This window comes from Lipophrys pholis (genome assembly GCF_963383615.2).
Source record: "Lipophrys pholis genome assembly, chromosome: 3".
NCBI classification, from domain to species: Eukaryota; Metazoa; Chordata; class Actinopteri; order Blenniiformes; family Blenniidae; genus Lipophrys; species Lipophrys pholis.
In genome coordinates, this window is record NC_137627.1 from 21314404 (window position 1) to 21330856 (window position 16453).

The window sequence follows — 16453 nt, forward strand, 5'->3', positions numbered from 1 at the left end:
CCTGTCTGGAATATGGAATGAAAGGATCAATCTACGAATTGTTTAAGTGCATAAAAAAGAAACTGAACAACAAATAGCACAAGTTCAGGCAAACCCACAGGAAGCCTTGAGCTTTGTCCATGAGGTTCTGACAGGCATGCGGGTTATGCGGCTCCACGCTGCGCAATTTAGAGCAATCTTATAAGTTCACAGCTCGCCACACGGATCTAATAAACTTTGGGCCACGACATGAAGTTAGCCGTGTGCAGATTGCACGGTGAAAACAAGCTGGATCTCAGCCTCTGGTCTACGTGACTTGACATGATTGTGTCACTATGTAATTTTATACTGCGTTTCTGTTGGTTGGTTAGTTGATGTCATTCGCAGCAGGAGCCACGATCACCCCAAATATATGACAGTGTCCGGATTTTATCGCAGGTTTTATCTTTGGTCTCCATGGCAACGGCCGTCCTTGAACCGATTCCACAGTGCGACGTAGGTCCAATGACTTAGAGGCAAGAGCCCAGATATCACCACGATTCTCTCAGGCTTGCTATCTTTCATGTGGGACGGCTGAAAATTGCCCAGTGTCTAGCGGGTATAAGTCACCTCAGATGCACATGATACTTTTGATCAGGCCAACATCCGTCATCCTGTGAATCCAACGTAATTACCACATAACTCCAGGTGAAAAGAGAAGATATCCCACAATATCTCGACAAGGCGGCGTCCAGGAATGGCTGTTTTATAAATTCTTCAGGATCATGAAACGATAGGTTGTTTTGTTATTTCTTTCAGTTGTGAACAGAGTCGGACTTCCACCTGCAGGTTTTCACGATCAAGAAGGATGATATTAGATGTTTTGCCTCACACTGTGAGTTTGTGTGATGGTGATTTGTCGGCCTCAAACAAAACGGCTTTTAAAGCCGGCTCTTTGAAGTGAAGGATCGGAGACGGCCTCTGCATGGGAGCCAGGTTTATTCTCTCTGGCTCTCTCGTTTCTTTTTTTTTGGCTTAAGCAACTTGTGATCGGTCAATTGCATGTATGCAGTTATTTTCTTTTGACACATTTTCATCTATATCTTGTTGTGCGATTCTTAAAGTTCACAATCATTAAACAAACAGATTGAATCCATTCCATCCATTTGTTTTTGAACGTTTTCAATTTTTTTTTCTTTTTTGTAATCCATTTTTTAAGCAACAAAAAGTCACTTGGAAGCTGACCTCCAAGATAAGCCCATCACTATTGTGTACCCTTCTTCTCAGCCTGTGTTACCCGGGACAGGCTCAGGCCTTTTTTGAGGTTCATGCACGTCTTTTAGACTCCAAACACTTAAACCGTGGTGGACTGTGCATCCTGCCTTTCACATCGTGTCGGCTGGTACCACCTTAGGACAGTTTGCATGTTCTGCATGTGTCTGTGTGGGTCTTCTCTGGGTCTACTTTTTTTTTTTTTCTCCCACAATCCAAACACATGCATCCCAGGTTAATTAGAGACTGTAAACTTGGCAGTTAGTGAGAAACTGAGGTTTTCTTGTGATCTCTCCACTGTGTATCTTGCCTTTAGCCCTGTGTTGGCTGGGATAGGCTCCCGCCTGCTACAACCCTGGCTCGGATAATTGAAGACGGTTGGATGGAGGAGCTCAGTGTGAACCACACAGGCCAGAAAAGAGTATTGGAAAGAAGCCAGAAGGTAAAGAGTACTGCAGAAATGAGCCCGGTGCTGCTCTTCCAGTTCACTTGACCTGAATTTTGAGAGTTTCTTAAAAGGGATTTAGTTAAAAGTTTGAAAACAGGTCAGTGGTGACCACTGCCTCCCTAGACTTTCTCATAAAACATCCCTGCTTGTACAGTTGTAAGCTGTATCCTATAGGGCTCCTTAGAAATAAATGCCAGAGTGATAGTTGTATCGTGTATATTTACGGGTTTCCAGCAAAAAAAAAAAAAAAAAGCAAAGGGCATGATGCTGCGGATTTTCGGTGACATTTTCAGAAGCCAGTGGAGCTGAAAGTCCATTACACATTGTCAACAGTTCAACTGTCCAAAGCCAGCACTGCTGTTTGTGCAAAGCAGAGAGAGGATCATCAGCTGCACCGGAAAAGATGCATCACAATGGATCAAATTAAAACACAAAACGTCTATGAAATGCAAACATTTGCATACTGAATAAAAATATAAATAAAAAAATACAAATCAAATAATAAACCCATACATACTTTTTTATCTGGCCTCAAGAAACACAGCTGCCTAAAAGTGGAACTCTCAACTCTTCAAACAGCCATAAATCTCTCTGCTCCACCACTTTATCAGACTTACAGAGGCAGCAGGCTGTAGCCGATCCCTGCTGACATTGGACGAAAGGCAGGATAAACCCAGGACACGTCACTAGTCCATCACATGGCTAACACAGTGAGACAGAACACCCCGCACGCACACACACGCACAGGGCACGCACACACACAGGCACACAAACAAACTCCCACCTCAGGCCAATTGAGAGATACCACTTCACTAGTACACATGTCTTTGGACTGTGTGAGGAAGCTGGAGAAGATCTACGCAGGCAAAAGAAGAACAAACAATCTTTAAACATAAAGGCCTCTGGGCCCGGGTTGGAACCGGGGCAGGAGAACTTAACACTTCGTTACCATGCAATCCACTATTTAAACTATTCCGACTCAAACCCAACAACTTTTGGAGTGTTTAATTGTATTATTTCAGTACTTTTGAGGTCGCACTGCAGAAAAGGTATTCGCATGTTAAGACTTTTATTCCTCCCCTGTCGCCAGTAACAACATTTCTAATGCAGAATTCCCGTCACTGTAACTCCTAACCCATTTACCGTGCCGGCAAAATAAACAGAAAACAAAGAAATAGAGCAAACTTACTACTCATCAAGTTGTCCCCGCAGCCCACAGCGCGACTGTCGATTTACAGACTTCAATCTGAGAAACGTGAAGTCGTCTGTGAAAACCTCACATTTATTGACAATTCGACAGTGTTATTATCAAAATAACTGGTCAGTCCAGTGAAGAAGCTAAGTGGTTGAGGTGTAGCCCATCATTAAGGTTTAATGATATTTAGGCCTCAGAAATGTGACTTTCACTTGATTTACTGAGAGTGTGCATCACTACAAGTTTTTATTTCTGCAACAATTCAAAAAGCCACTGAAATAAGTCCTCTGGCTATACATAGAGAGAACCACGGCGATGCCAACACTATCGGCCTAGAAAAATAATCCCTGCAGTGCCAGGGAATAAGAAAAGTCTTTTACTTATTCAGTCCTCCGTGAGACTTGTGAAGAAAAAGAATAAATCAGAATATCACCTGTTTTGATAATAATATAACTGTTTTGTGACTAAACCCCCCCAGAAATACTCACTGTACATGAAAAATGTAGCAACTCTCCGTATTAAACACATTAGGAATCAAACCACGAGGTCCTCAATGACAGGTTCACTTGATGTGCATTTGTTTCGCACCTGATAAAACAAATGAACGCCAAGTCTCTCCAACTAACACTAGGCTACGTGACGCCGCCTGTGCTTTACCGATGCTGCTGAGCAAAGCCAATGACACCGACTAATTACAGTATATGCATCCAGTCAAGGCAACTTTAATATGTAATTAACTGGTAGAAAGGGTGCCGGTTATGGCTTTTGGCTGTATCCATAGCAACAAGCGGCACAAATTTGATAAAGAACAAAAGACTTTAATAATAATCCAAAAATAAAAGCGACAATAAAAGACTAATGCCACCGTATTTAAATTTCACATTTGCAAGGTGGGATAATTAGCATGATGAATTACACAATGCTGAATATTTAACTGCTTTAATCCGCGGCTTGGAAATGTATTCCCACTTTAGTTTCTGATCTGGAGGCAGCAGGTGATCTTTGATGTCCACAGTGGACGAAGTGAAACTCGGCCAGATCCTCTTTTGCTGATCTCGGACTGATAAGTACAGCTTTAGATTCCTCCTCTTCTGGCCACAAAACCCAATGCGAGCGAACTTGTTTTTCACTGATGATATTTACACCGATCAACCGTCAAGTTACAATTACTGACAGGTGAAGTGAATACCAGTAATTATCTCTTTATCGAGGCTCCTGTCAGCGGGGGGGGTACGTGACAGAACGTTTTCTCCTCTAAGTGGACGTGTTGGAAGCAGGAAAATGGGGAAACCTGAGGATTGGAGTTTGACGAAGGCCAAACTGCAGCTCTTTCAGGGTGTAGGAGCAGAATGTTGTTTTTTTTCATCTATAGTGCACGTTATATTGGGTGTCAAGTATTGTTGTCTAAAAAGGTAATTGGCAGATGAACTATATATGGTAAATGGATTTCACTTATATAGTGCTTTTCCAGTGCTTGAGCAGTTCCCAAAGCACTTTACATTGTTAATCACATTCTCCCGTTCACGCACACACACATTCACGCGGCTGTTGCCATGCAAGGTGCTCAGTCCATCCATGGGTAGGGATGGGAACTGAAAAACGGTTCTTGTTGAGAACCTGTTCCCAGTGTTACAATTCCGTGAAATCGTTGGCCAAATTTGCAAACAATTCCCTGATCGATTCCACTGAAGGGGAATGAATGTCTCAATGCCGCTGTTCACCAGTGTAGCCAGCAGGAAACATGGCGCCAAGGCGGCATAAACAAAATTGGTTACATTTCAGCAGAAAGGGAAAAACGTCCACTTGAAAGTGGATATTTCATAAAAAGGAGGAAATACGACCAATATGCAGAAACATCTGCACACACAGCAGGGATAACTGTGAATGAGTGTTGAGTTTCTGATCCAGTGAATCTTATCCCAGCAGCGGCGGCAACGCCAGCACGTCCTCTGCTGTTAATACTCTAAGTTTTATTTCCAAATGAGAAACAATAGGAGAATCGATAAAGAACAAAATCTTATCAATTCCCATCCCGATCCATTCGGAACATTTCTTTGTCGGATGTTTGTAAAGATGAGTGTGAGTGTACTGGACACACTGAGTTTTGAATATCAATAAAGAAGAAATGCGTTTAATTGCAAATTAGGACTCTGGCTTTTATTCATACGACACACAAGCAGGCAGAGCGTCAATTAGGATCCTGTTGTCGCCTCCCAAGGGCTTAAAGCATTGGCTTGGCCTCTACACCGCGTGCTCCCAGTGGGCAGTGGGCAGGATCTTTAAAGCATGTATTGTGTCCATGTGGTCGAATAAAAGAAAAGAGCTTTCATAGCTTGTTGTTTATTTGCCTGTCCATACACTTCACCAACAACATGAGCAACAGGACCTCAGGGCGATGGAAGAAGGAAGGTCTGGACGGCTGAGTCATGCTTTCTTTTACATCAAGTGTGCATTGCTAACCCGAGGAAAATATGGTGAGACGGTCAACGCTCAGCTTCTAAAGACTTGGTCCGGCCATCCATGTGACATGTGACTTATCCCAAAGCATTGTTACAGAGCATGAACACCCTTTTATGGAAACATTGTTCCCTGGTGACCTCTTTCAGCACGATGTGGTTTACTAACGTTTGAGAGAAACAGTGGGTTGAGGTGTCGACTTCGCCTTTAATTTCTCCAGATCCCTCATAGCTTCCAGGATTTTAAAGATCTGCTGTAAATATTTAGTTGTCAGACACCACAGCATACCTTCACAGGTCTACAGGCCGATAATGTCTGTTGTCACAAATGTTTGGCGTCATTTCGCATTTTTTTTTATTATGGCCACTCTCTTAAGTTATTCATTTTTCTGTAATTTAATAATTTCTCACCCAATGAAGCGGTTCAGCGGGGGCACTCTCATTTAGTTATGAGAGCGGGCTCAGGGGGCTTCAGCTTTGTTTTTCCAAACGTACGAGAACTGTTGCCAACAGAGGTGACCAGACTGTGCAAAATTGTTGACAGTGGTCCAAATCTGGTTGCCAGGGGCAATGGGCAACCGCGACTGTCAAGCCCTGCTGTGTAAGTTATTAAGGGTCACTGTGTGCTCCGTGGCCTCCGCATGAGATGCTTTTGATCACATTTTAGCCATTTTTGGCTTTTAGAAAGTAAAAGTGGGTGTACATTTATCACAATATTCTTTTAGCAAGATATTCATATCTATTCATTTGCTGCCAGTTAAAACGGTTATAAAGCAAATGAGTGAAATTATCAACATAACTAAACTGTGTTTTATAAATAGAAAACAAATTCTGTTAATTTACTGTTTCCTTTTCATTATGGAGCTCCTGTCTTTGCAGATAATGGATGTATGGGGAATCTAGCAGCTTGTTACACAGGAACTTCATTCTTCTTTAGACAATAACCAACACCAGCTGTCATACCAAAATCTCCTTTTTCTTCCAACTCAAAAACATGAATACTCCGAGCCTTTCATGAAATGTTGATCACTCAAATCAAAGACACAGACTTCCTCTCAGAAGACAAAAAAAAAAAGTTGTTTTAAGAAAAAGCGAAAAGTAATTTGAAGGCACTTCTTTTTGTTCGGAAAGTGTACACAGACTCATCTCACCATCTGGATCAATTTGGAGGTTGTTTCTTAAAAGGCTGTGCACAAATGATTTCAACATCCCTGTGCATGCAGAGAGGCAGAGAGCAACAACCCATTGGCACTACAGCCTCTCTGTAGCAGCTTCTTCTATGCAAAAAGTTGTTTTGTTTTTTTAAGTAATTTCTCTACAAACAGTCTTTCAAAAAGACTCTCACCTTGAAGTTCAAGGTGGCAAATGTGACACTTGAAAAAAATAATGTTTCAATATTTTGCGAACAAGAGAAATGCATCACGTCCAACAAGACACCTGCCCCGCGCTCTCAGTAAACTTAACCATAGAGGAATACACTCCAAAAAAAAAAAAATGTTTTGGAGGAAAATATAATTTTAAATCCAAATGTTTTGATTGTATTTAGTTGCATCAGGTCTGCGTCAGCCAAGAACAAGCGAATCCCCACAAATCGTTACCTTCATGTAAACGCATGAAAAAGTGAGCAGTCGGTGGATCCCACTGGAATGCTGGCTCACTCCTCTCTGTTCGTGACAGCGTCCGTTTGTGGTACTTTCTCTTTCCTTATTGCGTCCGTCTGGCGGCAGCTGCCAATCACACGCTGACACACCGATCGAGCCAATTAGTATGGAAAGAAGCATTTCTGAGTGGTTCGGAAAATACCTGTTTTTCTTACTTTTAATTTCATAACATAAAAGAATTCACGAGATAACTCAAGACGACAACAAATTGATTTAGTCCACAAACAGTGAAGGCCAGCGAACAACGTAGGTGTTTTGAAGTGGCACGGCTGTTCAAGGTTAATGTATGCAGATGAGCCTACAGTAAACTTGTAACACAAGGTTTACTGTGAGATGTTCAGGTGAATGTTGCCTTGACAGGCTTGATATCTGAGGGTAAAAAACAAAAAAGAAGTCTTCACCTCTTCTGTGGAGCCGAGGTCACAGCAGAGGAGTTAAAGCAATGATTCAGACAGCCGACTCGCACATCCTCCTCCCGAGTTTGAATTTCTTAAAACAACTGCCCAAGGTTAGGAGAGACGGGGAGACAGAGGAGAAATGCGCTTTTTTGCGCGCAGCGACAGCCGTTTAGGCTGCGCCGGCACGTTTGAAAGGGAGCGTAACAAAGTGCAAACAACTGTGAAAATGTATACTTGAGCGTGTTGCAGGAGAGGGTGCTTTCCATTCAAGTTTGGTCACTATGTCAACAGCTGTACTCGAGGCTCAATGCAGCTCACAGAGATGGCGATCTGAAGCCTTTGAGGAGCAGAGGCACTCTGGATATCAGGTTATTCTGGCAAATATGATGGATTCTAAGGTTTCCTAACTGCTATAATACTTCTATATATATGTTGTTGTTTTGTTTTAGTATTTTCACATGAGGACGGACCAAATCAACTGTCGAGGCAGCTTTATGACTTTCTACAAACAAACAGTTGCGTATATGATGCCCATTTCTTTTGTATTTCCAAATAATAGTGCTCTCTCTCTCATCTGGAACCCAATTTTACTTTTGTTTGTTCCTGTTTTTTCCCCCATCACATATGTATGCGCAGTTTTCAGAAGCGGTGCCGGATTTGTTGTTTTTAATGATTTTTTTTTTTTCTTGATTTTTGTGTCTGGTGCTTCTGACTTCTCTCCTCTTCCCACCAGGTGTAATGTAACTTTGAAATGAAGAGAAATACAATCCATCGTAAACACACTATAGGGCGGTAAGGCTCGATCTGATTTCCCCAAATATATTGAGACGCAGGCCATGAATGCACAATGCATGGGAGCATAGTTTTTCTGAGCTTCGTCAGTCTTTCTCAGTATCTTTATTGCCAATGCTGCAATACATTTGTAAAATATCATGCAGTCCTGTTTCCAACCTTATGCAGCATGAAGGGAAATCACTATCCAGTTCAGCTAAAGCCAAACAAAGAACATTCAATGACATTGCAGAGAACAAACAACGTGCAAACGACACTAAGATGCAAGGACAAAGTGTTTTCCCACACCAGCTGCAGATAGTGAAATTCAATTCTTCTGCTATTGTAGACAAAGACATAAAGTCTCCAAACAGTAAGAGTGACTGTCAATAATTAACAAGCATTTAGTGCACGAGGGCATAAACAACTGAAGAAAAGCAAACAGCAGAATTCAGAAACACGACTCAAACAACTACTACAAATTGACAACGAGCTCAAAATCAAGCCCCTTTAAGTACATTCATCAAGAAATAGTTGTGACAAATGCCTCTTATTTGAGGCCTTTGAATAAAATGTTCTCTCAGATAACCGATCACTAACCGATGAAGCAGGTGACCTGAAACAAATGTAGGCGAGACTCAATCTTGTGTTTTTGATCTCTGTCAGACAGATACGATCACAACAGGCACCAAACTCGTCGCAGCTGATTGATTTCCATTTAGATCACCCTAGGTGTTTTAGACTCTGGTTAGGCGTCTGGTCTGCCCTCCGTCAGTGAAGCAATCACACTGTTTATCTGCATGAACAAAGTCTCTGTGTTAACGGTGGTCGTTTTCTGGAAAGCAGGCACAATCATTGGACTGCAAATTTCTACCAGAAGAAAAATGTCACGTGCCAAGACACTCAATATACATTAGCATGGAGATTAACTGAAACATACTTTATTAACAAATTGAAGGATGGCAGAGCTACTTGAGGTGAGAGAGGAACTACTGTCGTCTGCACGTCAGGGTGCATTCACGCTGGATTGCTTTGGACCGAGTCAAATAAACGCTGGTTTGTCAGCACTGTGGCTTTGGTCTATTTGTGGAAGCAGACCTGGAAGCAGCTGATTGAAAATACTTCTGATAAAGTTTTTCCCTTAACAGAGTCTATAAACTAGCAAATGAAAGACTTTTTTTTTTTTTTAAGTTGCTATGTGAGCCCAGCTTGTAAAGCCCATGTGTTAGATTTAGCCAAATTCACATCTTTCAAGCTGCCCGGCATGCCTTTTCAATGGACTTCACTCTGACAGCAGTCACATTGATCTTATTTGTTTATCATAACCTCCAAAGAAGTAATTCCCCACTTGCAGTGCGACCAGTGAATGTCGGGGATGCTGATTCGACCTTTCCACCTTACCACCAACAACGGGACTGGAAAAGAACCTGCTTATTAACCATGTGAGCCTATTATGAAGAGTGGTGAACGGACGTCTGTTCTGTGAGCATGAAAAAGCTGAAAGGGATAGAAAAGTGTAAGTCCTGCCTGTAGACTGCACCCCACCTCGGACTACAGATGAACTTTTGAAAATGTCTGGATTGCGTACGTTTGTGAATCTACCATTAGGTCCTTGGAAACACATGAAGCAGCTGAGTGAGTCACCGCGTTGAGCACTTTTGATTACTTCTGCTGTAGTGGCCGTGTGTGTGTGTGTGTGTGTGTGTGTGTGTGTGTGTGTGTGTGTGTGTGTGTGTGTGTGTGTGTGTGTGTGTGTGTGTGTGTGTGTGTGTGTGTGTGTGTGTGTGTGTGTGTGTGTGTGTGTGTGTGTGTGTGTGTGTGTGTGTGTGTGTCACATGACTTGTTGCTTTCAGCTCAGATCTGGTGAACCACCAGAAGGTGAAGTTGACCTTTTCAAAGTAGAAGCTGAAATTTCTTTTCAAAAATGTCTTCACAAAGGCTCAGAAGGAGTCAAGTCAGGGGCAGAGGGAGAGGATTGATCGGTCAGAGTTCCTCCCCATTGTATGTCGCTCTCCTGCATCCACCCTCGTTGCATCCAGGCCTCCTGCTTACACAAGCAAATTTGTAGAACACTTGTTGTTGAGCTTGTTTATGAAGCCCTGAAGCGACACATTATTTTACTACCTGTGCTTTCCTTTGCCAATTTCCCACGAGTCATTCTGAGTTCACATTGATGCCGGTCGTCGGAGGCTTCGGGCCGTCTTCAAAAGAGTCGGGCGAGGTGGGATCTGCGTTCCATATGCGAGCCACGGTCTGCGCTGGGAGACGAGCGCTGAAAGTGACACTGTGCCGCGTGCAGCTGCAACCACGCTCCCTGCTTTCCATATCATAAAGCTTCTTGTTGCGGTGTCGTGTGTAACAGCATTGATCAAAGCGGACCATGTAATTGAACAAATCTTCCCCTGCACTGAAGGCGAGCGCCGGGCAAACCAACAGCAAACCTGATAGCATTTGGCGGTTGCTGCTTTGCATTCCGAGATCAGTGTTGCCCGTAATCACACACTACAGGGGCCTCTGCAGATTTAGCCAGATCTTAAGCACGATGGGACGAGTGCAGCTGTTTGAAGTTACTTGGAGGACGCTCTCGTGTGCAGGAGCAGGTCTGCTCTGCAGCTTACTGGCTCTGGAAATCATGTGAAGACGGCTGTGAGCTCACAGAGGTTTTAAGAGAAAATACTGGCGGATTAAGTCTCTTCAATGTAAAACATCTATGAAACGCAGGTTTAAATCCCTGCTGAATTTGAGAGCTTGAGCATAACAACAAAGTGATGCACGAGACTGATCTTTGATCAATCACTTTTTTTTTCCGGCCAAATCACAGCTTTTCAATCATTCATCCATGGAATGCTTCATCCAGATGAGTATGAGCAGAGTTTGTCACAAACACCTTTAAAAAAAATAACCAAGTGTGCAGGGATGAATAAATAAGTTACATGGAAATAATATAAACCACAAAACAATCGATGTGTATTCTATTCGTAAACAGTGCGTGAAACCTGCTGAAGCTTCTTTCCAAGGTCAGTTAGACTCAACAGCTGGACGTCCTTGAAATATCAACTAAGACTCTGTTTAACTTTGGGATTAACCACCAACCAGGACTGCGACTCATAGTTTCTTTAAGTGGCAGAATACTAAAATTATTAGTGGACAAATTGATAAATAAATGGTTCCTGTTTAGTTATCATATTTCAATTTGCACATACACGTATTTGAAGTATTCTCTAAATAATAACAACAACAAAAACAAGAAAGATGGACACGTTGTCCAAAATCCTTTAAGCAGCTGAAATCCAGCTACTGCTGATACAAAAAGCAAATAGAAATGTCTTATTTCAATTCAAGGGCAGCTAGATTGTGTCTAACATGTGTTTGTTTGGTTCTTTTAACAAGGATAAGAAAACTTCTGATCGAAAAAAAAAAAAAAAAAAAAACTATAATAAAAAAGAAGAGATGAATCATGTATCTATTTTTTTCTGTAAAGCGAGGACAGGTCCTGGACGGCTTCCTTGATAAAAGAAAAAAGGTTGTTTTCCAAAAACAATCTAGTAAATTTTTTTTTTCTGCGTCATCTTCAAACTCATGATGTTTGCAGACATAAAGTTGCAGCGAATCCCTAAAGGAGGGAAGTGAGCAATAATGGCAAACAATTGTGTTCAATGGAGATTATTTTTCTTTTAAATATCCGCTGACTGCTATGAATTTTGCTGTGTGCAAACGGTATTAGAGAAGGAGCTCGGCGATCTGAACACAATCTACTAACTCTACTCAACTCTACTAACTCTTTCTTCACCAGTCCGCCACACAAAGTTTCCATCTCATTTTAAAGCCGTCAGAAATTCGCTTGTGTATTTTTCTAACAAATGTGGAATAAGTTCCCATAAAACTTGGCAGGAAGTTTGTAACCCTCTGTGAAATGAGCAGTAATTAATAGTCGTGTTCAAATGAAAAAAGAAATTTCTAGGTGTGAAATAATAAATCAATTTTATTCACTTGGAGTCCACTAATTTATCAGCATGTGTTGCAAAATGCTGCGCATGTAAATGTCTGCCAAGCCTGCCGCCTGGCCCCCGATGTAAATATCATGACTTTCCACAAACTAAACTGGAGCATGTCCATGACCTAAAAATTTGCATTCCTCTCTAATTTGTTAATGTTCTTCTTCAGCTCGGGAGAGCTTAAGGAGGGGGGGGGGGGCAACAACCCATTTCACACTTCTGCAGATGGGCTCGGGCTATATACAGAATATCACACAGCAAATGTTACTAAAAACTCACAATGGAGTAAAGTGGCTCTCGGTGTCTGGGCAATCTGTCAAAATTGGGCCGATTTTGGAGAACATTCAAAATGCCGTTGGGAGGATCTGCGATTGTGTTCAGAAACGGGTGATGGGTGGGGAAAGAGGCAACACTCGCCCCGTCTCGGCTCCTCAACCCACCGGCAGCCACGTGCGGGTCAACGAAGGAGGAAAAGACTGAACTACATGCACAGATTTTTTACAATTTTTTTTTATGCTTTTTGCAGACATTAAATTGCCGTTATATATGTTCAGATTCTATGCCTTTGCTTTTATGCCTTTTTTTTTTTTCTTTTTTTTTTCCAGCGCATTAGACATGTCTTTTCTGGTGGTTTCCATTGTTGGGAAAATTGAGCTCTTTTCATTCCCTTAATGGGTTTCTTCTCCCGGATGGATGTAATTTGAATCTTTGTTTTATCACTCTGACAGGCAGCTGTCCCTAATGGAGCTTTTATAAAAAGCGGAGACTGTGCTTTGACAGAGAATCCTTTTGTACAGGTGCACTGATAACGTAGCGTGACTATTTTCATCTGAGAACCGACTCACTTTTTTGTTTAATTCTAGAGGTCGTCTTCTTTTTATGCGTCTCATGAATACAAGCTACTAAAACATGAATGCTTCAAGACGTTTTGTTCTTTTTTTTTTTTTTTTTTTTACAACGGCTTGCCAATTATTCCCCTGCAGATGAGCATGGACATAAAATACAAAATGTCTTTCCACTCCTCCATTTCTTTTCGGTGGAGTTTAGAGCTACAGTCTATATCATGGGCTGTTCTTTGAGAATATTGCATGCGACCAACCTCGCTGAAGAAAACCGCCAACAACTCCAGCCAAACCTGATCTTAAACCAAGAGCCAATGCCTCACAGATATATTTCTAATCATTTGAGAAACATATGCAGCAAAGCGGTGACATATATGATGTGTTAAACGCCTCACACAAATTGACTAAAGTCACTATGAGCGGTACAAAGCACGAAATGAAACTCCTGTCGTACCAACTGAAGCATGACATTCCTCTTTTCGTCATGGAAACTAGAAGCGTCAACGACCAGGACTGTGTATGTGGGAATGTAGGAATATTGGGACCTTTACGGTTGCAGTGAGACAAACTATAAAAAAAATGTTATTTAAAGAGGAGCACTGGATCCTGGCTTACTCCTTTAGGGATTATACCCTAAAAATGTAGGCTAGACAAAGTGTGAAGAGTTGTTTATGGACATGGGTTTGTTACAAGCAAACTAAAATGGAAAGAGGCTATGGAAGGGAGCAGTGGTCATTGGATAAAACAAATGATGGCGGCTTTACCTCTGGAACGAATTACATTCATACCGAGAGGGAAGAAAGACGTCTTTGAGAATATCGAGAGATCATTTGTGAACTTTGTGGAGGGATGAAGAGGATGACTGAGGCTGGTATCTCTGATTATTTATATTATTTTCCTCTGAGACGTTGTTTATGTTCATATATTGATCAGATTGTTCTATTGTTCATAACTTTGTTGAAAATGTAAAAATGAATAAAAACAATTGTTGGAAACTAAAATACCCATCCAGGCCTGCAACAACAAGGTGTGAAACCATAATTAAACTACTGTGCTCAATGCGAACATCTGTTTTATCTCTATATCTGTTGATTGACGCAGTCTGCTGCATGGTTTTCATGATCTACAGTTTCAGTCGTCTATTTGTTCCGATGGGAAGCATCTCAAAGCAACTGAATCAGGTCAACTGGACTTAGTCTTAATTTTGAAAGAAGTTTCAAAGTCTGCTGATGTTTGTCCTGGTGATTGTGATTAGTACTGTAACCCTGAAACATAAGTGATCTGTTCTCCATAAACACAGGCATAGAGCTTTACCCTTGGTTTCAGTAAATTAGCACCTAGACGACAATGCCTTGTTAAGAAAAAAAAAAACTATACATTTTGCACATTTCTTTTCTGTTTGTGCACCACGTACAGACATTTTTGCCAGGTATTGATTGTCAACACAATAAAGGCCAATGAAGATATGCCCACAAAAACAAACTACATACTTTGACAAAAACAAAACACCGCAGCCACATTTAAATAAAAATGTAAAAAAAAACAAAAAAAAAACTCTATAATTGCATTATCCATTTGATTCTAGATTTTATTGTTTACCAAACTCAAACAGACCAATCTGGGACAAAATCAAGTGTTTTCTGTGGCCACCATGCTGTTTCAGTAATAAAAGAGAAAGTATGTGACGGAGCTGCCATGAGAGTTTGGCAGTCGTACTTAAATGCACTACTCAATGCAGACGAGCATCGGAGTAGTTGATGCCGATGTTTGAATTTCTTAGTGTTTTTGCGTCCCTAGAGGACACCACTTGGGATTGTGGAGGGACGAGGGAGCACACTGAAAAAGGACAGGAAGCGCAAACTCCCCAAAGAAAGGCCAGAAATGTGGACTCAACTGTGGGTAATCTCATGCGAGGAAAGAGTGCTCCCCGCGACACCGGCAGCAAAACAACATGAAGAATATTAAAAGGAATATTAAAAGGTGACAGAGCGAAGGGTTGAGTCTTTCGCAGAAGGGAAAGAAGTAATCGGAATCTGTGAGAAGCGTGTGAGTAATTTCCCTTTTTTGTGATGCTAAGCACCTCTGCCAGGAGGCTCACTGTCAACACCCTCTCCCACCAATAAGAAGTGGAGCAACCGAACACATTTATAATTTATCGGGCAGCAACTGCAGACTACAGAGAATGCTGGAGCAGGGAAATCATCTTGAGCTTGGGCAAAGAGGGAATACGCTCGCGTTGCAGAGATCAAACTTCTGATCTGGAGGCCAATAATCAATACATCAAAGAAAGAAAAAAAAGGCTCTAATGGAAGTGGGAGGACCGGGGAAGAAAAGGTTAAAACGACGAGGAGGAGTTAAGACTCAAGGCTCATTTTCACACAGGAAATGAGGAATGAGGGTCAACAGTTTTTCTTACCTGTGAGCTTTTTCCTGAGCTGCCAGCAGCAACATCGATGTAATCTGGGGAAAAGAATAGAGAGATTATCTGATTTCAGATTATTATAAAGCCGCAATATATTCATTTTAAGTGAGACATACGTTATTTTCTGGTGGGAAGGCTCAACAATATTCTGTCTGCAGGCGGCAATTTAGAAAGAAAATAGTCCGTTTTGTATGATTTCATGGGAGAGATTTCTCTACTGGAAATATATTCTGGGTTTCACTTTCATTTTGAGTTGCTGTTGGACCTCGGAGAGCACAGGGCATGGTTCATCCATCTGGGTTTGTAATTAGAGCCCAGAGAGCTTCTATCCAATTACACCGCCATCGATTCAGAGACAAGAAAATCTTCGCTGAAAGATTCCCAGGATTTCAAATCAATACATCAAAAACAGCGGCGTCGCAGAGAAGGAATTAATACTGCAGTTTATATTAAATCAGGCTGCCTTCGCCGCGACATCACTCAGCTTCAAATCTGACTTTAATTAGGTGATTTAACAGGGAAACAGTGCGATTTCCTCTCCTGACTCGCTGCCGCAGCGATCAGGGGGCAACAGGGGTGCAGATTAAGACCTGAAGCAAATCAGATAGGCGCTGGAGGAACAAGCCTTCCTCAACCTCCCGCTGTCCAGCATGAGGCGGATGCAAACATAAAAGTCCCATATAAATGTACATATTTCATAAAATTGATACAATCGCTACGACTTTGCTTTTATGACCCAGTCGGCACTAATTTGGCCCGATATTAATGCCATCCATCGCAAGAGGGACCCACGACTTGAATTATTCAAGCAGCCGAGTTAACTTCAAAACACTTCTGAGCACAAAGCCTGGAATACAGCCACCAGTTCAGAACAAATGAGCAAAGCAATGAACCTAATTATTTCAGTCGTGGAAGCACGCAAAAAAAAAAAAACGAACAAACACGTGCCAGTTGTCAAAAAGCTCAAACTTGCCAAATAAACTGAAGTTTTTTTTTTCTTTTCTTTTTTGCCAATTTGTTTAGAGCAGAGTCACC

General features: G+C 41.7%; 1 protein-coding gene across 1 annotated transcript in view; it reads right to left on the reverse strand.

Annotated features, from left to right (window-relative positions):
• Positions 1 to 16453, reverse strand: part of b3glcta (beta 3-glucosyltransferase a) — a 101445-nt gene that overhangs the window by 75440 nt on the left and 9552 nt on the right. The window contains exon 2 of the mRNA XM_080459361.1: positions 15413 to 15456. Within this exon, the coding sequence (XP_080315487.1) occupies positions 15413 to 15456 (44 nt within the window). The remainder of the gene's footprint in view (positions 1 to 15412; positions 15457 to 16453) is intronic.